The following is a 27,333-nucleotide window of genomic DNA, read 5'->3' as shown; positions in this document are numbered from 1 at the left end:
AAAAATGTATTTGAGCAGCCTTTAAATCCTATTGTGTTATTTGCTTCTGGTCCAGAGGAGCAGGGACGTGTTAGCTGCCTGCCCAGCTGCTGCCTGTTCACACTGCAGGGCATGTGAGGACTGGCTGGCTGTCTTCACGAGAAGTGCAGGCCAATGATACATGGAGCCAGAGCTTAGTGAGGGTCACAGCACACAGTGACAGTGTGCTTCCTGTTCTCAGCAAGGTTGACAGCTGCACCGTGATTCTTGGCAGCAGTCATATGGCGGGTCACTCTCTGGCACCCTGGGTGTTTGCAAGTCTGACACAGCACCGAGAGGTGCCAAGGTACACCCTTCTGGAGCAATCTAAAGAAGGCAAAGCCTCCTCTCGTCCCCTCACTTGCACCTTCTGTCTGTTTTCTTGTGCCCTTCACACAAAGTGGACACTGGGGGAACTGTGGCCCACCAAAAGCAATAAACTTTGCCACAACTCAAGGGTTGGTCAATCTTGGGTAATTAGTGTATATCGATGCTTTGTATGAGGCTCTTGGAAGACTATTTAAAGTAAAAGCAGGATTCTTTAATGATCAAATTTAGGTGGAGGAAAGATTATAAAAAAACTTTTAAGTTGCAAATAATTAAAAATTTACATAAAAGTCATGAGAATAATAACGAAGAATATACCATAAATTCTTTCCCTAGATTTACCTACTAGTAACATTTTATTTTATTTGGTGTCATTGGCTCATATATATATATATATATATATATATATATATATATATCCAGAAAAAAAAATTTATATAGAGAGTCTCATATATATATATATATATGAGTCTCCATGTATAAATTTGTTTTTCTGGAACTATATGAGAATAAGTTACTTATATATCATAGCCCTTCCTCCCCTAAATATTTCAATATACAGTTCCTAATAATAAGATTTTCTTTTTTTGAAATGGAGACTCACTCTGTTGCTCAGGCTGGAGTGCAATGGTGTGATCTTGGCTTACTGCAGCCTCCGCCTCCTGGGTTCAAATGAGTCTCGTGCCTCAGCCTCCCAAGTAGCTGGGATTACAGGTGCCTGCCACTATGCCTGGCTGATTTTTTTATTTTTAGTAGAGATGGGGTTTCATCATGTTGGCCAGGCTGGTCTCGAACTACTGACCTCAAATGATCTGCCCTCCTCAGCCTCCCAGAGTTTTGGGATTACAGGCGTGAGCCACTGCACCCGGCCACAGTTTTCTGTTAATAATCTCAGTTCAATTACCAACTTTATTAAATTTAACATTAATATAATACTTTAATCTACTGTTTGTATTCTAATTTTATCTGTTGACCCAAAAATGTTCTTTATAACATATTTTCCTTTCCATTAAGCATCCACTCAAGAATCACCTATCTGTTTAGTTGTCATGTCTGTTTAATTTTCTTTAATCTGGAGTTCCTCAGCATTTTATTTTATTTTTTGACTTTTATAACATTGACATTTTGATGGAGGAATGTTTTAAATTTTAAAAACAAACTCTTTAAAGAGCTAGGAAAAATACATTTTTTGTTATTTTTTGGTTATGTAGGAAAAACCTTTGCAAGCAAAACCTTAAAGAACTGCCAAACGTAGATATGGCTTTCTAAGAAGATTAACATTTCTCTGCAACCAAACCAAATCAACCAAAAAACCCCTCCCCACCAAATACATAAGCATTTGCAATGAGTATGGCAGACTAAAGGTTAGTACATAAGGTTTATTCAAGGTGGTAAGAAAAAGACGAACATCTTAAAAACTAAGCAAAGGAACTCAAATTGGCAGGTACGCAGGAGATCAAATACAAACGGCCAGTAATATGAAAAACAAACAAGTCCCTGGGCCTTCCGTTGAATGCAGATCAAAACAGTGGAGGGTGCTTATTAATTTTCAAAAGATTGGTTAAATTACCGAGGATGGTTCTCTGCTGTAGGCAGAGCACAGGAAAAAGGAATATTCTCTCACTACTGATATAGTGTACATTGATGCACATCTTGATGAGGGAGGTTAAATTAGGGAGCAATACATCAAAGCTTTACATAGCAGCGACTTCATATCTTGAGTTTTTTGGCAGGTTGACTGCTTTAGATTTGTGTATAGTAGTTTATAGATTTTTATTTTATTTCTTATTTTTTAATAATATGCTCCTAGACTCATAAATAATAGAGGCCTATCTCTTTAAGAAAACATACTTTTAGATAATTGAAGGGAGCCTATTTGCATCAAAAAGTCTTCTTAATAAATGATTAACAGAAGGGTTTCTTTTAATAAGGAATGATTCTTTTTGGTTTAATATGAATTGATTGTCAGTATAGTAAATAGTTTAACTTTGCAGTTAGAGTGAGGTTCACCTGGGTGTTGACATGGGTTGGGATTAATTGGGTGACTGGTAAATCTAGGGATAGGTTAAACCAGTCTAATTCTGGTCAGCATCCCCAAAGAGCCAGGAGTAGTCTCTGGATTTGGTAGAGATGGGGTTGTTTAAGGAAAGTGGTATTTTAGGAAGACTACCCTGGCAGCAGAGAGAACAGTCTAGGGGGCTATTTTATTACTGTAGGTTTGACATTCCAGTGGAACAAAGGTAGGATGGGGAAATGCAGTGTCTCAGAGAGAATGAGGAAGCTGAGCGGAGTCTGGTGGCTGGTAATGTGTGGGAGTTAAAGGACACTAAAGGAATGAATGATGGGCTTGTTGGCAGAAACAGGGCCAGCAAGAGGTAGCTACCATTTTCAGGAGGGCCATGAGGAGTTCAGTCTTTGAGTCATTTTCCATGATGGTGGTGCACCTATTTTGTTGGGATAGGGAGGATGCAAGATGGGGTTCGGGGAAGATTGGAGCTGGAGAAGAGGTTAGCTGGGGATGTGTATTTGTTGAGAACAGAAAGCTCAGCGCTACTTCCTCAGAGATTGAGTTAGGTGAGAACTGAAAAGGATTTTTGGTCAAAAGGGATCTGTAGTTGGCCTCCTTGGAGAGGGGCTACATTGGAGGGTCTGAGAAGTTGGCACATTTAGACAACTACGTGTTTATATAGTGTGGTCATAGCTGTTCTTGTCTGGTTTTCTTATTACAGGGAAGCTTCTCTTTGATAACAACTTGTCTGGACCTTTTTCCCCCCTTCTCCAGCAGACTGTCCACTCCATCTACTTTCATTTGATCTTCCTCCACCTCATTGTTTATTCTAGGAAGCTTAAGCTTTCTCATACAATATCCTCCTGCCTCAGTGCACCCCCTACCACTCCAGACCTACGTTTATTTCATTCTCAGAGGAAGTGCTGTCCTCTTCTGCTGTGAAAGTTACTCACCCTTTGTACAGTAGAGCCTCTTTCTTCTCTTCCGGGAAACTGTTGCTGCTTTATTTACATTTTCCCCCATCTCCATCTCCCTATTCCTTTCTACTTTGGGTTTCACACAGCGCTCTGAGGAGAGATCACATATTGCATTATGGTAATAAATAAATAATTAATAAATGCAAAAAAATCACAAAACCACAAACACATTTCATTATGGGCAGAGTCAGAGGGAAATGAGCCTCCTCAGGTTTCACTTAAGCATTTTAATTTTTATCAGGCTACTCTTCAAAATATGCAAAAAGTTGGTTCTAAACAGTGGTTTTAAAACTGTAGAATCCCAACAAGGGAATGGGATGGGTTCTTGAGCCTTCTAAAAATAGAAGCTTTCACCTCTATTTCATCCAGAGCAACTCCTTCTAATTCTGATTAGTAATTTATTTTGGTAAAGTGTTTTGGGGCTTTAAAAAAGTAAGCTACTATTTCAAAAGTAAATCATGGCATGTACTTCCATGAGTTAAACCTATATGTTAGCACCTTAATTAGATGGTTTCATATTATGGAGCATCTGAAGGAATTTACTTGATATTGTATACTGATTGCTTTCATAGCTTATCACAAAAAGAGATTAAAAGTTTATAAGACAGGCCAGATGCAGAGGCTCACACCTGTAATCCTAGCACTTTGGGAGGCCAAGGTGGGAGGATTACTTGAGCCCAGGAGTTTGAGACTAGCCTGGGCAACATAGTGAGACTCCATCTCTATGTCTATTAATTTTTTAAAAAAGTTTATGAGACAAAAATAGTCCTAAATAAAATTATTTCTGTAAATAACTGACATAAAAACGTTGACCTAGTTGTCTCCAGAACGAGGCCTGTTTCCCAAAGGCTTCAGATTCAGATTGACCTCAAGGAAAATTTTGCAGTCTTAAGAAAAAGATGACCCAGCAAATGTTCTACCTAAAATAAAGTCTGATTTTGGATATCTTTTAGAAAGTGATGAGGTAACATATTGTGTAGCCAAATAGAAAATAATATATTTAAACATTAATTTTTGTGTTTACACACACACATAATTTTTTTTCTTTTTTTTTTTTTTTTTTTTTGGGGGGGGGGCAGAGTCTTGCTGTCTCCCAGGCTGGAGTGCAGTGGCGCAATTTTGGCTCATTGCAGCCTCCACCTCCCGGGTTCAAGTGATTCTCCTGCCTCAGCCTCCTGAGTAGCTGGGACTACTGGCATGCACTACCACACTCGCCTATTTTTTGTGTTGTTATTATAGGTAGGGTTTTGCCACACTAGCCAGGCTGGTCTCTAACTCCTGACTTCAGGTGATCCACCTGCCTTGGCCTCCCAAAGTGCTGGGATTACAGGCATGAGCCACTGCGCCCTGCCTGCATGTAATTTTTCTATGATGTAAGTTATTTATATACTTAGAAACAATTTAATTGATTATTCTTTTTCTATTTGATAATGTAATAATACAGTATTGGCATTTTATTCAATACCGCTGAAGTCAGACAGATTATAAAGATTAATTCCTCTCTTCTTACCTTTTAAAAATGCTGTTTTGAGCCGGGCATGGTGGCTCACACCTGTAATCCCAGCACTTTGGGAGGCCACAGTGGATGCATCGCTTGAGCTCAGAAGTTCGAGACCAGCCTGGACAACATGGTGAAATCCCATCTCTACATAAAAATACAAAAACTAGCTGGGCATGATGGTATGCACCTGTAGTCCCAGCTATTTGGGAGACTAAGGTGAGAAGATTACCTGAGCCCAGAATAGTCGAGGCTGCAGTGAGCCGTAATTGTGCCACTACAATCCAGCCTGGGTGACAGAGTGAGACCCTGTTTCAAAAAAAAAAAAAGGAAGAAAAACAGGCTGTATTGGAGTCTGGGCATGGTGGCTTACACCTGTAATTCCAGCACTTTGGGATTCCGAGACGGGAGGATCACTTGAGCCCAGGAGTTCAAGACTAGCCTGGGCAACATGGTGAAACTTCGCGCCAACGGAAAATACAAAAAAATTAGCCAGGCATGGTGGTACACGCCTATAGTCCCAGCCACTTGGAAGGCTGAGGTGGGAGGATCACTTAAGCTCAGGAGGTCAAGGCTGCAGTGAGCTAAGATCGCACCATTGCATTCCAGCCCGGGTGACCAAGGGAGACCCTGTCTCGATACCGCCCCATCCCCCAAAAATGCTGTATTGGAGTGCACACCCATGCATGTTCCTCATCACGGGTCCATCACTCTGCCTTTCAATTACTTTTCTGTTTAGAGAGAAATGAAAGGTGAGTGGCCTCTACCTCTCTAATTTTAAGCCCTTTAATCTGTCTTCCTCTAGGACATTTGTGTTATTTAAAAACAAATAGATTTTTTTTTCTTTTTTTTTTTGAGACAGAGTCTTGCAGGCTGGAGTGCAGTGGCGCAGTCTTGGCTGGAGTGCAGTGGCGCAATCTCAGCTCACCACAACCTCCACCTCCCAGATTCAAGTCATTCTCCTGCCTCAGCCTCCCAAGTAGCTAGGATTACAGGCATGTGCCCCCACGCCTGGATAATTTTTATAGTTTGGGTAGAGATGGGGTTTCACCATGTTGGCCAGGCTGCTCTTGAACTCCTGACCTCGTGATCCACCTGCCTTGGCCTTCCAAAGTGCTGAGATTACAGGCGTGAGCCACCGCGCCCAGCTCAGATTTTTTAAAGGATACAAAATTACAGCTGGATAGGAAGAATGAGTTCTAGTGTTCCATGCCACTGTAAGATGACTATGGTTAACCATAATATCTAGTTTCAAACAGCGAGATGGATGATACCGAGTGTTTCCAACACAAAGAAATGATAAATATTTGAGATGATGGCTATACTAATTACACTGATCTGATCACTATATATTAAATGTATCAAAATATTGCTGGGTACCTCATAAATATGTACAATTATACGTTAATTAAAATGAGAAAATAATTTATTTTTTTCAGTTTTATTAAGGTTTAATTGACAAATAAAAATGTATATATTTATCGTGTATAATGTGATATTTTGAGATGTATATATTATAAAATGATTAAATCAGGCTAATTAGCATATCTATCACCTCACATACTTTTAATTTTTTGTGGTGAAAATATTTAAAATTGATTCTGTTAGCAATTTTCCATTATACAATTACAATGTATTATTACTAACTATAGTCACCATGCCACACAATCGATCTCCAGAACTTCTGTGTAAATGCAACTTTGTACTCTGTGACCAGCATCTCTACCCATACCCCACATTCCAAGTTCCTGGTAACCATCATTTTACTTTCTGCTTCTCTGAGTTTGACTTTTTAAGATTCTACATGCAAGTAGGATCATGCAGTATTTGTCTTTCTGTGCCTGGCTTATTTCACTTAGCCTTAAGACAGGCTCTCACTTTGTTGTCCAGGCCAGAATGCAGTGGTACAATCATAGTTCACTGTAGCCTCAAACTCCTGTGCTCAAGGGATCCTCTTGCCTTAGGTTGCTAAGTAACTGGGACTACAGATCCGAGCCATCATACCTAGCTAATTAAAAAAAAATTTTTTTTTGTAGAGACAGGGTCTTGCCATCTTACCAAGGCTGGTCTTGAACTGGGCTCAAGCAGTCCTCCTGCTTCAGCCTTCCAAAGTGCTAGGATTACAGGTGTGAGCCACTATGCCTGGCCATTTCCTTAGTTTTTAAGGCTGAATAGTATTCGATTGTGTTCATATACTACATTCTCTTTATCCATTCATTTGTTGGGGTGGACACTTAGGTAAATTCCATATTTTGGCTGTTGTGAATAATGCTGCAGTGAATATGGGAATGCAGATGTCTTTCTGACATACTGATTTCCTTTTCTTTGGATATATATCCAGAAGTGGAATTGCTGGGTCGGGTCATATGGTAGTTCTGTTTTGGATTTTTTGAGACACATCCATATGGTTTACCATACTGGCTGTACTAATTTACATTCCCACCAACAGTGTGCAAGGGTTCCTTGTCCCCACATTCTTGTCAACACTCATCTTTCATCTTTTTGATAATAGCTATCCTGAGCGCGAAGTGATCTCTCATTGTGATTTTAATTTGCATTTCTCTGATTAATGATGTTGAACATTTTTCCATATACCTGTTGGCCATTTGTATGTCTTCTTTTGGGAAATGTCTATTCATATCCTTTGCACATTTTAAAATTGGGTTGTTTTCTTACCATTGAGTTGTATAAGTTCCTTATGTATTTTGGATATTAGCTTCATCGAATGTGTGGTTTAAAAATGTTCTCTCCCATCCCATAGGTTGTCTCTTTTCTCTGTTGATTGTTTCTTTTCCTATATAGAAGCTTTTTAGTTTGATGCAATCCAGTTTGTCTATTTTTGTTTCGTTGCCTGTGCTTTTTGATCATATTCAAAAAATCTTCGCCAAGACCAATGTCAAGAAACTTTTTCCTATGTTTCCTTCTAGAAGTTTTACAGTTTCAGGTCTACATTTAAGTCTTTAGTCCATTTTGAGTAGGTTTTTGTATATGGTATGAGATAAGGGTCTAATTTCCTTCTTTTGCATGTGGATATCCTGTTGTCCCAACAGCATTTATTGAAGAGACTGTCCCTTCTCCTTGGCATCTTCGTTGAAATTCAGTCGACTGTAAATGGATGGATTTCTGGGCTGTCTATTCTGTTCAGTTGGTCTGTGTATTTGTTTTTTATGTTGGTGGCATTTTGTTTTGATTGTGATAGCTTTGTAGTAGATTTTGAAATCAAGTGTAGTGTGATGACTCTGCCTTTGTTCTTTTTGCTCAAGATTGCTTTGGCTACTTGGAGTCTTATGTAGTTCTGTACAGATTTTAGGATTATTTTTTCTATTTCTGTGAAAAATGTCATTGGAATTTTGATAGGGATTGCACTGAATCTGTAGATCACTTTGGGTAATATGGACATTTTAACAGTGTTAATTCTTCCAATCTGTAAACATAAAAGATATGTTATCACTTATTCGTGTCTTCTTCACTTTTTTTTTTTTTTGAGATGGAGTCTCACCCTGTCACCCAGACTGGAGTGCAATGGCACAATCTCAGCTCACTGCAACCTCCGCCTCCTGGGTTCAAGTGATTCTCCTGCCTCAACCTCCTGAGTAGCTGGGATTACAGGCGTGCGCCAGCACGCCTGGCTAATTTTTTTAATCTTTATTGGAGATGGGGTTTCACCATGTTAGCCAGGCTGGTCTCGAGCTCCTGACCTTGTGATCTGCCTGCCTCAGCCTCCCAAAGTGCTGGGACTCCGGGTGTGAGCCACTGCGCCTGGCCTACTTTCTTTTATCAATGTTTTATAGTTTGCAGTGTACATATCTTTCACCTCCTTGGTTAAATTTATTCCTAGGTATTTGATTGTTTTTGATGCTATTATAAATGAGATTGTTTTCTTGATTTTTTGTTTTGTTTTGGTAGTTTGTTGTTAGTATACAGAAACATGGCTGGGCATGGTTACTCTTGCCTGTAATCCCAATGCTCTAGGAGGGTAAGGTGGAAGGATTGCTTGAGCCCAGGATTTGAGAAGACCAGCTTGGGCAATATAGTGAGATGCCATCTCTATTTAAAAAAAAAAAAAACAAAAAAAACAAGAAAAGAAAAAACAAATGGTACTGGTCTTTGTGTGTTGATTTTGTATCCTGCAACTTTACTGAGTTTATTAGTTTTAAAAGTTTTTTCGTGGTGTCTTTAGGGTTTTCTGTTTATAAAATTATGTTATCTGCAGGGACAATTTAACTTCTTCCTTTCTGATTTGGATACTTTTCATTTCTTTTTCTTACTTAATTGCTTTGGCTAGGACTTCCAATAGTATGTTGAAAAGAAGTGGCAAGAGTGGGTATATTTTTCGTGTTCTTAATCTTAAAGGAAAAGCTTTCAGCTTCTCACTATTGAGTGTGATGTTAATTGTGGGTTTGTCACATATGGCCTTTTTGTGTTGAGGTACAGCACATTCCCTCTATGCCTAATTTGTTGAGAAATTTTATCATGAAAGGATATTGAATTTTGTCAGATGCTTTTTCCTTATCTTTAGAGATTACCATATGATTTTTCTCCTCCATTCTGTTAATTTGCTATATCAATTTATTGCTGAACCATCCTTGCATCCCTGGGATTAATTCTTCTTGCTCGTGGTGACGGATTCTTTTAAGCTGCTGTTGAATTCAGATTGCTGGTTTTCTGTTCAGTATTTTTGCATCCATGTTCATCAGGGATATTGGCCTGTAATATTCTTTTCTTGTAGTGTCCTTGTCTGGCTTTGGTATTAGTATAATGCTGACCTTGTAAAGTGAGTTTGGAAGTATGCATCACTCTTCAGTTTTTTGAAGTTTTTTTTTAGAGTTTCACTTTGTCATAAAGGCTGGAGTATAGTGGCACAAGCATGGGTCACTGCAACCTCTATCTTCTGGGTTCAAGCAATCCTCCCACCTCAGCCTCCTGAGTAGCTGGGACTACAGGCATGTGACACCACACCTGCCTAATTTTTATTTATTTATTTTTATTTTTTATAGAAACAGGGTCTCACTATGTTGTGCAGGCTTGTCTTGAACTCCTAGGCTTAAGCATTTCTCCTACCTCAGCCTCCTGAAGTGCTGGGATTATGGGCATGAGCCACTGCACTTGGGCTTTTTGAAGAGTTTGAGAATTAGTATTAGTTCTTTTTAAAGTGTTTGGTAGAATTCAGCCTTGAAGCCATCAGGTCCTGGGCTTTTCCATGATGGAAGATTTTTTATTTAATTACTGATTCAGTCTCCTTACTTGTTATTAGTTTGTTCAGATTTTCTGTATTTTCATGATTTAGTTTTGGTAGGTTGTACATTTCCAGGAATTTATCCATTTCTTTTAGATTATCCAATTTATTGACATAACTGTTCATCATAATCTCTTACAATCCTTTGTATTTCTGTGGTATCAGTTGTAATGTCTCCTTTTTCATTTCTTATTTTGAGTCTTCTCTGTTTTTCTTTTGTAGTCCGGCTACAAGTTTGTCCATTTTTTTAATCTTTTCAAAGAACCAACTTTTAGTTGTGTTGATCTTTTCTATTGTTTTTCTTGTTTCCATTTATTTCTGCTCTGATCTTTTTTGTTTACTCTTTCTACTAACTTTGGACTTTAGTTCGTTCTTTTTCTAGTTCTTTGAGGTGTAATATTAGGTTATTTGAGATCTTTTTTCTTTTTTAATGTAGGCATTTATTGCTGTAAGCTTCTTTCTTACAACTGCTTTTGCTGCATTTTGTAAGTTTTGGTATGTTGTATTTCCACTTCTGTTTGTCTTAAGATATTTTTAAATTTCCCTTTTAAGTTCTTCTCTGACCCATTGGTTGTTCAGGAGCATGCTGTTTAATTTCAATCTATTTGTGAATTTTCCAAAATTCCTCCTGTTAATGATGTATATAGGTTGGTCCAAAATAATTGCGGTTTTTGCCATTGAAAGGAATGGCAAAAATGCAATTATTTTTGCACCAATCCAATAGTTTCCTACCAGTGTGGTTGGAATAGACACTTGGTATGATTTCAGTCTTTTAAAAGTTGTTAAGACTTGTTTTATGGCCTATCATCTGATCTGTCCTAGAGAAAATTTCATGTGCACTTGAGAAAAATGTGTATTCTACTCTTATTGGATGGAATGTTCTGTATATGTCTGTTAGGTCCATTTTCTTTAAAGTATAGTTCAAGCCCAGTGCTTTGTCGTTGATTTTGTGTGTAAATGATTTATCCAGTGTTGAAAGTGTAATATTGAAGTCCCCTATTATTATTGTATTTCATTCTATCTCTCCTTTCACATATTTATTTATTTATTTATTTATTTATTTATTTATTTATTTGAGATGGAGTTTTGCTCTGTTGCCTAGGCTGGAGTGCAGTGGCATGATCTAGGCTCACTGCAGCCTCCACCTCCTAGGTTCAAGTGATCCTCTCCCATCAGCCTCTCAAGTAACTGGGATTACAAGCATGTGCCACCATATCCAGCTTACTTTTTGCATTTTTAGTAGAGACGAGGTTTCACCATGTTGGCCCCACTGTTCTCAAACTCCTGACTCAAGTGATCCACCCACCTTGTCCTCCTAAAGTGCTGGGATTACAGGCATGAGCCACTGTGCCCAGCTCAGATTTATTAATGTTTGCTTTATATTATATTATATATATATTTTATATTTTTACAGCAAACATTAGGTGCTGTAACGTTAGGTACATGTATATTTACAATTGTTATATCCTCTTGATGAATTGATCCCTTTATCATTATATAATGCCCTTTTTGGTCTCTGTATGGTTTTTGTTGTTGTTGTTGTTGTTGTTGTTGTTTTTTTTTGAGATGGAGTCTCCCTCTGTCGCCAGGCTGGAGTGCAGTGGTGTGATGTCGGCTCACTGCAATCTCCGCCTCCCGGGTTCAAGCAATTCTCCTACCTCAGCCTCCTGAGTACCTAGAACTACAGGCACGTGCCACCATCCCCAGCTAATTTTTGTATTTTTAGTAGAGACGGGGTTTCACCATATTGGACAGGCTGGTCTCGAACTCCTGACCTTGTGATTCGACTGCCTCAGCCTCCCAAAGTGCTGGGATTACAGGCGTGAGCCACTGCCCAGCCAGTTTTTGACATAAAGTCCATTTTGTCTGATATAAACATAGCTACTCCTGCTCCTTCAGGGCAGCTACTCCTGCCCCTACCACTTGGTATTTAATCCTCTTAACTTTCTGAAAATGCATTTGTTTAGATATCTTAGTTTGAGTTCCCCAAGAAACAGACTCTGAGACAAGGATTTGAGTGTATGTCGTTTATTTAGGTTGAGAGTAGGAGAGTTAAAAGCGAAACACTGAGGAAAAGGTGGCCATTAAAGAGTGAATTACTAAGCCAGCTCTCACTGTGGGCAACTGCTACTTAATTCTGTGCAGGAAAAATTGGGAGCTGGTGTAGAACACTTACCTCAGAGTTATTCCATCTGAACGGTGAGGAAATGAGTATTTATACCCTAACTTCTTTAGTCTTTGGCTAAGAGCTGCTCTTGAGGGGTATAAAGGTGGCAGAGTAGGTTACAGTGATAAGAAAAGCCCTTAGGCCAAATGGAGCTCCTGGTAGTTGGAAACCAAGAGTTGTGCTAAGGAGGGAGGATATATAGGTGGATATTAGCAGCATCCTCTATCCCAGGCTTCTGACTGAGCATTGTGGTTCAATGGCGAGTGCATCATGGTCTCCAGAGTAGACTGACCTGTGTCCAGCACCTAGCAGATATTCCTCAATAGCCTTTAGTTTCATCTCCCTTTAAAAGAATGAGGAAAAATCTATCACTTTTTTAAAATGTATTTTAATCTTTCTTTAAAAATCATTTCAAGCACTTGAATCTTCAAGCATTTTTAAGCCAGCACACTTGGAGCTATACCTAAGAGGATCGTTCTTGAAGTGCCGCCTCCTGTTATGTGGCAAACATAGTAATAGAAGTTGGGGATAACAGAAATAAAAGACATGATTCCAGCCCAGAGGAGTTCCTGGGCTAGTGGGTGATTATTAGATGGTTTATCTAGAGATCCTTTTTCAAGTGAAAAGGGACTTGAAGTGAATCATTTAGTCAACAAAAATATGTTTGTAGGTGCTTTAGAATTTGGGTCAAACCTTTTTCAGTTTCAAACCCTAGTTCTGCCTTGTTGGCTGAGTGACATTTGATGAAACAGTATTTAGTCTGCCTGAGACTGTATTAGTTCATTTTCACACTGCTATAAAGACCTACCTGAGGCTGGATAATTTATAAAGAAAGGAGGTTTAATTGACTCACAGTTCTGCATGGCTGGGGAGGCCTCAGGAATCTTACAATCATGGTGGAAGGTGAAGGGGAAGGAAGGCAAGTCTTACATGGCAGCAGGAGAGAGAGAGAGAGTGAACCAGTGAGGAGGGACCTGTCAAACACTTTTAAACATCAGATCTCATGAGAACTAACTATTATGAGAACAGCATGCTGGAAACTGTCTCCATGATCCAGTCACTTCCCAGCAGGTCCCTCCCTTGACATGTGGGGATTGCAATTTGAGATGATGTTTGGGTGGAGACACAGAGCCAAACCATATCAGCACCTTAGTTTCCTCAACTGTAAAATGGAATTACTAATACCGACTACATGGGATTGGGGATTAAATGCAATAACCTTCAAAGATGGAATGTATTTGAGTAGAAGAGATCACAAAGGGATGAGTGAGGAGAGGGTCAATGGATAGGTCACAAAACTATAGTAAGACAACAGAAGAAAGATGCAAAAGTGGGTTTGCAGCTGGATCACGGAGGATGTTGAATGTCAAGCTAAAATAGGCCGTGGGGATTTTGCAGCAGACAGTGAGGTTTTAGTGTGTCTCAATCAGAAAGGCTGAAGAAAAAGGCCTTCAGTCTTTACACTATCATGATATTCTTTGGTGAATGAGCTCTTCACAGGACTTAGAGCTATACCTTTAGGGAGCTTGGTTTTCTGCATCTCTGAACCACCAACTTACAAGTTCTGCATTCGTGACTAGGACCATAGAGAACCCTCTTGACATGGTGGAGAATTTTCTTAAATGGAAACCTAAGAAGTTGACCCTATCTGGACCAGTCTTGATGCTACCAGTACTGGTTCTTAAAATATACATTATTTGCATACATTAGCCACCAGCCCATTTTTAATGTTGGATGGGGAGGCTAAGGCTTAAGAACATGGTAGTCTCTTAATTATAGGTAGATTTTGTGAGAAGACTTCAGTCCTATAGGAGTTCAGAAATCTTCTCTTATTCCCAATGAGCTTAAAGGATTGATGGTAAGATTGATGAAAGAGGACCTTCTACTTAAAAATGGGGAATGTTTGGTTTCCAGTTGAGGTCTTACATATGTTTCTTTGATCTTACCATAAGCTGCTCATGTTTCCCACCTGGAGAATGTGTCAGAGGAAGAAATGAACAGACTCCTGGGAATAGTGTTGGATGTGGAATATCTCTTTACCTGTGTCCACAAGGAAGAAGATGCAGATACCAAACAAGTTTATTTCTACCTATTTAAGGTGAGATTTTAACATTTTAAAAACATTTTCTCTCATTATTCAAATGTGCTCAGTCTCCATATGCCAGGTCATGGGTGTGAAGGCTTTCAGCTCATGGTACATTTTGCCCTCAGAGTTTGCTGAACTATACGCTTCTTCTTGATGGATTCTCTAAAATGGCCCACCATACTTTGAACACGTCATTCTCTTTGAGAGCTTTTACACTTATATGCAAAGTTGAGTATCTTGGTGTGCATATACAAATAGATTTTTTCCATCCACCCAACAAGTATTTATTGCACATCTGTTCTGCAGGTGGCACTAATGTAGGCATGAGGGATAACAGTGGACAAAACAGAGTTCTTCCCCTCATGGAGTATATATTTCAGTAGAAGAGACAGTCAACAAGTAAATAATATCTCTGCAGGTGGTGATAAGTGTTCTGAAGAGAAACAAAGTAGGATAAGTGGAATCAGAATGGCAGAGATGGTGGCGAGTTGGGGACATGCCAGCGAAGAAGGTCAGTTAGGATAGTCTCTCTGAGGAGATGGAAGTTGAGCAGAAACCTGAGTGGGAGATAGGAGCCATCTGTGCAAAGTGCTAGGGGAAGAGCCTCCGAGGCAGAGGGGGAAACAGGTATTTTAGGCCGTGCACTAAGAGAGCTTGAAGTGATGTCCGAACAGCAAGGAGGGCAGTGTGGTGGAGCCCAGCTAGCAGAGGGATGGGTGGGAGGAGATGTAGTTGGAGGAGTGGCTGTAAGTCCTATCTCTAATGCTTTAAGAGAAGGAATCAACATATTCCAAATTTATTTTGGTATCTTAGCCACTGTTACCTGTTTCTCACTGACACCAGTCACCAATTACTGCTGCCATTCCCCATAGCTGCCTCTTCACTAGTTCTACCTCAGCTCCATGTGGGTCACATCCATTCCCTACCATAGACGTACATCTCCTCAAGCTTCTGATTAGAGCCAGGACTAGCAGATGTGGGAGCAAAACTGGTGGTGGAAATGGATAGCAAAACTTCAGGTTGCCAAAAATAGATCTATAAAGGAGGCTGCCAGAAGGAATAACCTTAAAAAAAAGTAAACCTGCTGTTGAGGGCATTGTAGATTATGTTGTATTGTGTAACCCTTACAAGGATGTTGAAAGCAAAGCAAAAGCACTCAGAGCTTGTGGGTAGGAAAAGTTTGCCTCTTCTAATAAGAAGCACTGTGCTTCATTTTATAATAACTCTCCTTCGACTCATTTATATTTATTTGTACTTCATTTTTATATGACAAAAATAGCTAAATTTTCCAGTGAGTTCCCTCTTTTGCTTTGGCTGCTAGGAATCTTAGTGAAAATTTTGTACCCAATTCCTATAGCTCTTTTCTTTTCTTTGTCTGAACTTATTTGATTCATAATTTTGCCTTTCCCCCTTTTTATTAACTTTTGTCTTTTATTGTACTAATGAGTTTTTTTGGGTGGTTAGGAGATAGGAGTGGGAGGTAGAATTATATTTTTATAATTTGGTAGATATTAAATTTGGGGATATTAACTTTAAAAAGAATAATAGAGAAAGAGAGAGAGAGAGAAGAGAGTGGGGGAAGGGAGAGAATATGAACAGCTGGATTCCCCACAGCCATTAGCAGGCACTAGACCACTTTAGGCATGCAGGTGACAACTTGTTGACGTGGCTGTGAGGCTTGAGTCATTCAGCTTGAACCCTGGCAGGTTCGTAGTGTTTAGAGCTTCTTTGGAAAAAGATCTTAGTTGAAGAAAAACAAGGTCTGCATGACTACAGCTATTATTTATCTTGGAACTGTGCTCCCTGGCAGCTCCCCACTACCCTGTTGGAAGTGAAGGTGGTGTCAAGGTTTCCATCCTGTCGGCCTCTTTTTAGTTTATAACCAACCAAACAGGCCAGAAAGCATTGCTCTGCTTTAAAGTACATCTTCTCTCTCTTTCTTCCCTCCTTCATCTTAAAATAATAGTGCAAGTATATTTGTTTGTGGAAACACAATCCAAAATATTCAGCATTCTCCCCACCTCCTGCAAAAAGTATTATTCTTGGGCAAATGAGTTATAAATAATCTATTCCTTAGCTTCTGAAAGGCAATTCCTAAAAACAAAACAAAAATAATGATTAAATTTTTTTTAATTTTAATTTTTTTGAGACAGAGTCTCACTGTGTCATCCAGGCTAGAGTGAAGTGGTGTGTTCTCAGCTCACTGCAACCTCCACCTCCCGAGTTCAAGTGATTCTCCTGCCTCAGCCTCCTGAGTAGCTGGGATTACAGGTGTGTGCCACCATGCCCGGCTAATATTTGTATTTTTAGTAGAGATGGGGTTTCACATTGTCGGCCACACTGGTCTTGAACTCCTAGCCTCAAGTGATCTCCCCCCTCGGCCTTCCAAAGTGCTGGGATTACAGGCATGAGCCACTGCACCTGGCCCATGATTTTTTAAAAAGAAAGAAAGAGAAAGGCAGTTCCTGTGTCTCATTTGTCAATAATTAAAGTAAAAATGTGTTATATATTTTAGTAGCATTAAAAAATTTCAGTCTTAGTCTGGGCACGGTGGCTCACAACTGTAATCCCAGCACTTTGGGAGGCTGAGGCAGGCCCATTACCTGAGGTCAGGGGTTCGAGACCAGCCTGGCAAACATAATGAAACTCTATCTCTACTAAAAATGCAAAAATTAGCCAGGCGTGGTTGTGCGCGCCTGTAAATTCCAGCTACTTGAGAGGCTGAGGCAGGAGAATTGCTTGAGTCTGGTATGCAGAGGTTGCCACGAGCTGAGATCATGCCACTGCACTCCAGCCTGGCCAACAGAGTGAGACAACGTCCCAAATTAAAAAAAAAAAAAATCAGTCTTAGGTGTTGAACATAAACCCAGTGGCAAGCTGCGTTTAAAGTTGAAGTATATCTTAGTGCTTACAGATGTGGCTCTGGAGTCTACCTGGGTTTAAAACTTTGCTCTATCACTTACTAAATGTGACTTTGGGCAAGTTAATCTGCCTTGTTAGTAGTAGCACCTACCTTAAAAGGTTATAAGTATTAAATGAGATAATATATATGAAGAACCATGAAGATTGTCTGTTGAAATTAAGGATGCAAATGCCTGCTGCTATTAAGAACTTTTTTTATATGCCCACTTATCCCAGCTTCATCATCTTATGGATAAACTGAAGTTCAACATTTCCACAATCCGTCAGTTTACCTCCAAATTGAAACCCCCAATGGGCCAAGTTCCTAAATGGTCTTATTTTAAGTGGGGAAAATAAGTAAGCAACCAGAATTATTTGTATTTAATTTTTATGACCAATCTTTAGATATTCTTAGAAACATATACACTAACTTATGTTTATTGCAAATTTGCTTTTATAAAGATGGGCGTAATACTTGAAAGGATGAACAGATACCCCATGCTCAGAATTTGTATGGCACCCCTGGAAGGAGTTGAGGTCCTTGTAAGACACAGTTCAGTGGTGAGACATGGTCATCTTCAATCTTGGTGGTTTATCGAGTTCCATTTACCCCTGAGAGAATGGTTTCCATGTTTTGTTTCTACTGAAAAGGCAGTAAGCAGAGAAAGGAGGGAAAGATGTTACTTACATAAATGTGTGGCCATATCTAACTGACCCACATGTAAAAGTTACAGAAGATTCAAGCAAAGATCGAAGGTAAAGAATTTCATTATCAAATTTATTTTCTGCGTTGTTCTTGGTAAGTGGCTCTGTGTTCCCTTTTCTGTTTGCTCTTTGAGAGCTTTAAATTCCAGTGGCAGGAATTAAGAGCAGTGTTTTTGTTTTGTGGGCATTGAGATGCCAGAACAGTTGGCTTGCATTCTACGGATGGAAGGGGAATGAAAAAAAAAGACTAACAGTGAAAGTTGCCCATTTAGAGCTCTGCAGACTTTATTCCCAAAAAGCCTGTGCCCTAGATGATGCGTATGCCATGTAGCTGCTATAGACAGCTCCTGTCCCCTGGCCTCTTTTGTGCAGAATAGATCTTTCTCTCACATCTTTAAATAAGATCTTCTAGAGCTTCAGCACACCTATAGTGGCCTCGATGGGCATGTGCCAAGTGTGTAGGGTTGCATACCAGGCCTCTGGGTCAATGGAAAGCTAGAAACAGTGGGGAGAAGAGGGAAGTGAATGGGACAGTGGTGTCTGTTGGACCAGCATGGGTGGCCTAGGCTGCCCAGAACATGAAAGGTGTCCATTTCCTCATAACTCTGGCCGTGGACATGAAGGCCAGTTTGGGTAACCTGATAGTTGCCCATTTTATTGACTTAAGGATTTGTTTATATATAGTTAAGATAAATAGAATATGGTAACTTCCTTTAAAAGCTGTGTGTGTGTGTGTGTGTAAGAGAGAAAGAGAGACAGACAGAGAGAAACAGAAGAGAGGAGAGAGAGATAGACATACCAATTAAGTTTTTCTTTTTTTTTTTTTGATGATTTCTTTGCAGCTCTTGAGAAAGTCTATTTTACAAAGAGGAAAACCTGTGGTTGAAGGCTCTTTGGAAAAGAAACCCCCATTTGAAAAACCTAGCATTGAACAGGTAAAAAGATTTTAAAAGCCCTCTTTTTATTGGCTTAAGGCTGAAGAAATCTTTTAATCCTCCTTTTATATCTCTATCTATGGCTTTGGTCCTCCATACCCAGGTTAGAGATGTTTACCAGTCTGTGGAAATTGTCCTGGAGGCTTTGGGTCAGAGGTGTATACCTAATTTAATACATGATCTAGCTTTTGCCTTTTAGGGTTGTTACATACTCACAGTTTACTGTGTGTTTGCAGAAGAAAAACATTAAGTAGAACATGTAGTTTGTAAGGAGAACACACGAAATGTGCTTTTTCTTGTTGTTGATGCTTTAAAATGAAGTCTTTGTCCATTTGCTTGGCACTGTCTGAGAAAGCCCATTGAGGTGAGGGGATTTAGTAGCAATGTGAAAAACATTGTAAGTCAAGCAAAAAAAGCAAAAAAGAAATGAGATTTTGTACCCAGAAATGGACTTCCTGCTACATTATGATTCCTGGAAAGAAGCCGTTTTACTCAGGGAATCTGTTAAAATGTAAAGAGTTTTTCTGTTAGGTGTTGTCAAGTATCTCTCATTAGCATCACTTTTTTAGCCTTTGATTGTTTGGCTAAACAAAAACACTCTGGACTGAATTTTTTGATGAGAATGACTACTGAAGTCATGATACTAGAACCCTTAAAAATAAATGCATTTTTATCAGTCAGTTTTCAGTAAATTTTATTTTGTCTCCAAACTCTATTAAATAAGAATTCATTGCTCTTTTATTTGAAATTAGATGAAATGGAAATATTCTGTAGAAAGATTAAATTAACAGTTTTTTTAAAAGCGCATAATTTTGAATGATATATATATTTTGGTAAGCTTATTGACTTCAAACAAATAATAGTAAAGAGTTTAAATTTTAGTTGTTTAGTTCAGTGGAAGGCATGATAGCAGCCTTTTGATTAGCATTTTTGTAATGAAAAACAATATTTATCTAAGAACTGCATTGTATGTGGGCTACTCTGCTGATAGTAAAGCAATAATTATTCTGCACAACAGTCATATTTTCTTGTTTCAGGGGTTTTGACCTTTTCAGTCCGTGATTTTGATTTTCTCCTTAATGCTTCAGGATTTCAGCAGGCGTAGAATCACAACTCACAGCCTCTCTGTCTTGTCACTTTTCATCCCCTGTGATCTGAGGCAAGATTCCCTCTGGGGATTGCTATTTTCTTTTAGGGAAAAGGAAGAGATTTTTGTGAATAGAGAAATGTCTGTTATTTTGCTAATAACCACCAATCATGCTGGCTGTGTGGGTGTTCAGAATTAGTATGATTGCATAGCTGCATGAAGAAATTGCCTTCCCTCTTTTTAAGGGTGTGAATAACTTTGTACAGTACAAATTTAGTCACCTGCCAGCAAAAGAAAGACAAACAATAGTTGAGCTGGCAAAAATGTTCCTAAACCGCATCAACTATTGGCATCTGGAGGCACCATCTCAACGAAGACTGCGATCTCCCAATGATGATATTTCTGGATACAAAGAGAACTACACAAGGTAATCAGATGCAAGTTCTTTTTCTTTGGCCCCATAAAGCCTGTTACAGACCGAAAATTCTACTTGACTCTGTAAGTATAGGGTTGCCTAGTTATCATTGTGACTCCATCAATTCAGGGATAATGTCTTTATAATTTAACTTGCAAACTCCTACTTTTCATTGCTATCATAATATGTTGAGGGGTGAGGGATGTAAATCATCTATACCCAGTATGATAGCCGCTAGCCATATGAGCATTTGAAAATGTGGCTAGTTTGAATTGAGATTTCTATGATTGTACCAAAAAGAGTTTAAAATTGCTCATTAATAGTTTTAAAATATTGATTACATGTAGAAATTATAGTACATTGGATACATTGGATTAAATAAAATATATTGAAGTTAATTTTACCTGTTTTTACCATTCCAGTGTGGCTACTAGAAAATTCAAAATCCATATGTGGCTTGTGTTATTTATCTATTGAATATTGTTGACTAGATAGCTACACTGTAACTCTGAAATTAATTAGAGCCCTCACTCAAAAAATGCAATGACCATATAACGAAGTTAAAGAATTTTTTTTAGGCTGGGCATGGTGGCTCACACCTGTAATCCTAGCACTTTGGGAGTCTAAAGTGGGTAGATCACTTGGGTCAGGAGTTCAAGACCAGCCTGGCCAATATGGTGAAACCCCAGCTCTACTAAAAATACAAAAATTAGTTGGGCATGGTGTCACGTGACTGTAATCCTGGCTGCTTGGGAGGCTGAGGCAGGAGAATCACTTGAACACTGGAGGCAGAGGTTGCAGTGAACTGAGATCGTGTGCTCTGGGCAACAGAGCAAGACTCTTTCTCAAAAAAAAAAAAAAAAAAAAAAAAAGTTTTTTTTAAAGGAAGGATTAGCTTAGTTCCAGAACTGTGACGGAACTGATATCATTATACATATTATCTTCCAGGTTTTGTCCTTTTAAATAACATTTTACATTAGTTATAGTGAAAGAAAATGTAGAATTTTGTAGCCTTTATGTCTCTTCACTTAACATCATATCAAACATTTCACAGGTTACATTATAGTCCATTGAGTTGATTTACCATAACTTACTTAACCATTTCTCTATTGCTGGACATTCGCACTCTGCAGATAGTCTTGGATTGAACATATATTTTCTTCTACAGTGGAAATTTATTTTTATTGCTTATTACTTGCAGAATAGTAGAATTGGTTTTACAAATCTTAAACTTGTACCATACAAAATATAATGACTTACATTTATTTTCATCTGTAGGAGTGTGACTTTTCAACTTTTTATAACTTTTCTCTGTTTATATTTCAGAGGCACATCAAGCTTGCATCAGGGGATATTAGGGAGCTTTAGTGCCTATTTTTTTCCTGATTTAAAGTGGGCAGTAGTATCTTTTGATAGCCTGTCAAGACCACTTGTGCCCAGGTTATTTTCTGTAACAGCAGATAACATGGAAGAGTTGTATAATTTAAAATAAGCTTTCCTCTCTGTCACTGACCTAATTTCTTCTGTAACACACCCTTTTCCTCTCTTTCTCTTCACTTTTGCAATATAAGCAATTTCAGTTATAAAGTATTTTCTCCTTAATAATTGATATTTATAGGAATTGCAGATTTCTTCAAAATAAGTTTTTAAATTATATCTTTATTTCTGTATCTTTCATTTTAGGATTTTACGTTAACCATAGTTCTATATTATTGAAACTCTGCTATATTATTGAAACTCTTGTTTATAATAAGAGTTGAGACGATAAGTCTCTCAAAAATATGTATTTTTTAATCCCGTCTGTAAACAATTGACAAAGCTGAATATTTGTCAGAGCCAGGGCCCTGAATGCATTTGTAACTTTTAACAGAGAAAATAATTGTTTCATCAAGAAAAAGGAGAATTAATTGTGAAGCAGCTTGAGAGACGTTAGTATATTTTGTTTTATTTTTATTTTTATATTTTTTAGAGTTGGTGTCTCATTCTGTATCCTGGTCTGGAGCGCAGTGGCATGATCATAGCTCACTGTAGCCTCAACCTCCTAGACTCAAGCAATTCATCTATGTCAGCCTCCTGAGTAGCTGGGACTACAGGCACATGACACCATGCCTGGCTATTTGTTTATTTTTTATAGAGATAGGGGTCTCACTGTGTTGCCCAGGCTGGTCTCAAACTCCTGACCTCAAGCAATCCTCCCACCTTGGCCTCCCAAAGTGCTGAGATTACGTGTGTGAGTCACTGTGCCCAGCTATGATGTTTTAGAAAACAGAAGAAAAATGCAAGGGAGCCTTTGAGAATTACTAAGAAATTGGTGGCACTTATGAGTACTTAAGAAGTAGTAAAAATGGAAATTGGTTTGGGTGAGTGCTGGGTTTGAATGGTGTGGATCCATCTCTGCCTTGTTACATGAGCTTTAGGTCAGTCTCTGGTCTAAAGAGACTTTTGGTTTCTTTCTCTGTCCAAGTGTCATGAGTTTTGTGAGTATTCCATGGGTGGTTTGTATGTAGTTTCTGACACACAGAACAGGTGCTGGGAAGATGCTCATCATCATTTTCCTCCCATGCACATCGTTCTCTAAAACTCAGTCACTGCCAATGTGGAGCTATTAAGCTAAAGCCTTAAATGTATAATTGAGTGTGTAATTATTTGAATATCGCTTTAGAAATTAAGATAGCAGGGAATAGAAAAACGGCAAAAGAGTCCTTTTTAGCCCAGCCTCCTGAGCCAGCAGGTGAAGGCAAAAAGTGGAGTCAGACAATGGGAAAGAGAAACTTGCTGAGAGAAACTGAAATGAATATGCCCTGCTGAGAGAAACTGAAATGAATATGCCCTGATGAGTTCTGAAACCTGCTGATTTCTAGGTGAAATGTAGACCAAGAGCCCCTGTTAATAATAAATAAGGAAATGAAGGTAGATGACACCAACCTCCCCCACGTCCCCACCGTCACGTCATGTTGATGAGGAAAGGGAAGTAGAGAGGAACAACCTGTGAAAATTAGGAGAATCAGTATTCAGAGTAAAACCTCACTGCCACGACCACATGGGGAATTAAAAAAAACCACATACCACCACAGCATGATGTCTCACTGATACTGATCTTCTCAAAAATGGGTAATATTACTGGCTGCAGGCACCAGCAGGCTTTATCTTGATGTTGCTGTAAGAGAACCTCTGGACCTATAACGCTGGTTCAGCTTATAACTTACAGCAGTTACTGTAAATATTAGAACAAAGATGTGCCGAAAATGTTTGCAGTATATCAGTCTGAAAATGAAGTTAAACAGGACTCTGTGGAAAAGACTGGACTTAGAAAATGATTGTGTTCATTACAGAGCTAACTTGTAAATATTTATTCGATAAAAATTAAAAGCAGACTGAACAGTAGTACTGCTTAAATTACTTCTCTGTTCTGAAGAAAAGAAAAATATAAATATTCTTTTTTGTTTGTTTGTTTGTGTTTTTTTGAGTTGGAGTCTCACTCTTTTGTCCAGGCTGGAGTGCAGTGGTGCGACCTCAGCTCACTGCAACCTCCGCCTCCTGAGTTCAGGCGATTTTCCTGCCTTGGCTTCCCGAGTAGCTGGGATTACATGGGTGCGTGCCACCATGCCTGGCTAATTTTTGTATTTTTAGTAAAGATGGGGTTTCACCATGTTGGCCAGGCTGGTCTCGAACTCCTGACCTCAGGTGATCTGCCTATCTCATCCTCCTAAAGTGCTGGGATTAAAGGCGTGAGCCACCATGCTCGACCTAAGTATTGCTACATAAGTGTATGTTAACTGTACCTTATCTATACTCCCAGGAACATTGTGGTTATAGAAAAAAAATGTGGGCAAATATTTTGAAGTTCCTGAATTTCATGATAGTACACTATTATAATTCCATGAAGAAATAACCTGAAAAGGAAGTGTCAGAGGATTACAACTTCTTAAAATACAACTGACCAACAGTCTGCTGGAGGAAAGTGGCAAGTAATTAGTCTTAGATTTTGAATTGTGTAGAACTTTTGAAAGTTAAAGCTTACCCCCACATTGGGGAGATGTTTCATAATAATACAGAGTGGCTGGGTGCAGTACCTGATGCCTGTAATCCCAGCAACTTTGGGAGGCTGAGGTCGGAGGATCGCTTGAGCCCAGGAGTTTGAGCCCAGCCTGGGCAACGGAATGAGACTTCATCTCTACAAAAAAAATAAAAAATAAAAAACTAGCTGGGTGTGGTGGCATATGCCTGTGGTGGCGTGTGCCTGTGGTCCCAGCGACTCTGGAGGTTGAGGTGGGAGGACTGCTTGAGCCCGGGAGGTCAAGGCTGCATGGAGCCATCCATGATCCTACCACTGCACTCCAGCTTGGGCGACAGAGCACGACCCTGTCTGAAAACAAAAAAAAGAAGAAGAAGAAAAAGAATACATAGCAAGCTAGCTAGAACTAACTTGTTTTTGGGAAACAGTTTTATTTAGCCATTCTTCTATGATGTATAGCCTATTGCCATGTGTACTGAGCATTCATTATTAGACATGTAAGTCTAGAACAGATTTATCAGGAAGCATGGAAAGAACACTAGGAAACAGGAGATCTGACTTCTCGTCTGGACTTTAATTAAGTAACTGGGCCTCAGTCCCTGTGAACTAGGGCAGGTCAGTTTATTCCTGAAAACCACAGGATTTTCAGTTCAGCAAGTCAGTAGAATGACATGGTCTTCTGTGTTCACATTTTTGAATTCTGTTCACAGAAGTTACAAATCATCATGCTGATGTGAAAAATCTGGGAGTTATTTGAACAGTCAGAAAATAGCATGCAAATACAATCTTTATTAGACGTACAAAAATGAATGAACTATCATTTTGCTTCTTTTTAGTAGACCTGAAATCAGTCATGTAGGTAAAATCTTTTCCTACAGTTCCTTCTTTGGAGGAATACATGTGCTCATGCACGTCCATTTCCTTTTTTCTGTCTCACTATGTGCAATAATAATATCAATCAATTTATTAAAACACCACCAGAAGTACACACACACACACACAGACACAGATATTCATTCTCACACACACACACACACACACACACACACAGACATTGACTCAGCCTCCTTGTCTTAATCTACTGTGAACTTAACAGATTACAAAATAAGATTAATCTTGGAAGTTAAGAAGAAAAAGCTGAAAAGTATAAATTGAGGTCTATAAAATGACTTTGAGGAAATGAATGAAAACCCATTATTTGAAAATTTTTACTAGCTAATAACAATCTATACTGTCTTCTACCCTGGGAAGATTGAATAACCTGTTAAAGCACTTTTGGATAACTTTTTAGGATTTTATGATAATATTTATAACCTATCATCTTTGTATCAGAAATAATGTCAGTCTTAGAGCCTTAGACGTCTGCAGATCTCTCCTCAGATGGAAATGCTGTTTAGACTCTAAATCAGCACTGTCCAGTAGATATATAACATGAGCCAAAAATGCAAGCCACATATATAATTAAAAGTTTTCTAGTAGCTACATATAAAATGAATAGATATAAGAAATTATTTTGAATTTTATGGATGGAGTCTTGCTGTGTCGCCCAGGCTGGGGTGCAGTGGTGCAATCTTGGCTCACTGCAACCTCCACCTCCTGGGTTCAAGCCATTCCCCTGCCTCTGCCTCCCGAGTAGCTGGGATTACAGGCATGCACCACCACAGCTGGCTCATTTTTGTATTTTTAGTAGAGATGGCGTTTCACCATGTTGGCCAGGCTGATCTTGAACTCCTGACCTTAAGTAATCTGCCCTCCTCGGCCTCCCAAAGTGCTGGGATTACAGGCATGAACCACCACACCTGGCCAATAATGTATACATTTTTTACCCAATATATCAAAAATACTATTTCAGCTGGGCTCAGTGGCTCACGCCAGTAATCCTAGCACTTTGGGAGGCCAAGGCGGGTGGATCGCTTGAGGTCAGGAGTTCAAGACCAGTCTGGCCAACATGGTGAAACCCTGTCTGTACTAAAAATGCAAAAATTAGCCAGGCATGGTGGCGGGCACCTGTAATCCCAGCTACTTGGGAGGCTGGGGCAGGAGAGTTGCTTAAATGGGGAGGTGGAGGTTGCAGTGAGTTGAGATCGTGCCATTGCACTCTAGCCTGGGGCACAGAGCAATACTATGTCTCAAAAAAAAAAAAACCCACAAAAACAAAAAACCCACAAAAATATAATTTCACCGTGTAACCGTTGTGAAAAATTATGAAGGATACATACTTGCTTTTTTGGTACCGAGTCCTTCAAACCTCCAACCAAATCTAGTGTTTATTTTTTGCTTTTTCCTTTTTTTTTTTTTTGAGTTGGAGTCTCGTTGTGTTTCCCAGGCTGGAGTGCAGTGGTATGATCTCAGCTCACTGCAACCTTGGCCTGCGAGGTTCAAACGATTCTCCTGCCTCAGCCTGCCGAGTAGCTGGGACTACAGGCGCCTGCCACCATGCCTGGCTAATGTTTATATTTTTAGTAGAGATGGGGTTTCATCATGTTCCCCAGGCTGGTCTTGAATTCTTGACCTCAGGTAATCCACCTGCCTCAACTTCCCAAAGTGCTGGGATTACAGGTGTGAGCCACTGCACCCGGCCAAATCCAGTGTGTATTTTTCACACATCTTAATTCAGTAGCTAAATTTTAAGCAATGAAAACTAAATGGAGTCCTACTAGAGCATTCAAGTTGTGTTTAATGGGAAAACATTTTACACTGTTTCCATTTAAAAGTAAAATTGAAATTGATTAAATAAAATTAAAAGTTAAACTTCTTAGTCACATTAGCCACATTTCAAGTGCTCAATAGTTACCAATGGCTGGTGGCTACTGTATTGGACAGCAGAGACATAGAATCATCCCCATCATCAGTGAAAGCTTTATTGGACAATAAATCTTTAAACCTTTCATTGCGGAAGATTGGACATATTTTGTTATTTTTAAAATTTAGGGTCTGCATAACAACGTTTTAGTCAGC

At 39.1% G+C, this 27,333-nt stretch overlaps 1 protein-coding gene across 1 annotated transcript in view; it reads left to right on the top strand.

Moving 5' to 3' along the window:
- Positions 1-27,333, top strand: part of KAT2B (lysine acetyltransferase 2B) — a 111,874-nt gene that overhangs the window by 38,770 nt on the left and 45,771 nt on the right. Inside the window, exons 3-5 of the mRNA XM_032162318.2 lie at positions 14,184-14,329; positions 18,766-18,858; positions 20,191-20,372. Of these exons, the coding sequence (XP_032018209.1) occupies positions 14,225-14,329; positions 18,766-18,858; positions 20,191-20,372 (380 nt within the window). The 5' untranslated portion in view covers positions 14,184-14,224. The remainder of the gene's footprint in view (positions 1-14,183; positions 14,330-18,765; positions 18,859-20,190; positions 20,373-27,333) is intronic.

Source organism: Hylobates moloch, unplaced genomic scaffold, assembly GCF_009828535.3.
Source record: "Hylobates moloch isolate HMO894 unplaced genomic scaffold, HMol_V3 SCAFFOLD_8, whole genome shotgun sequence".
Classification (NCBI taxonomy): Eukaryota; Metazoa; Chordata; class Mammalia; order Primates; family Hylobatidae; genus Hylobates; species Hylobates moloch.
The sequence above is the reverse complement of the archived record's forward strand: the minus strand, read 5'-3'. Positions and strand labels throughout refer to the sequence as shown.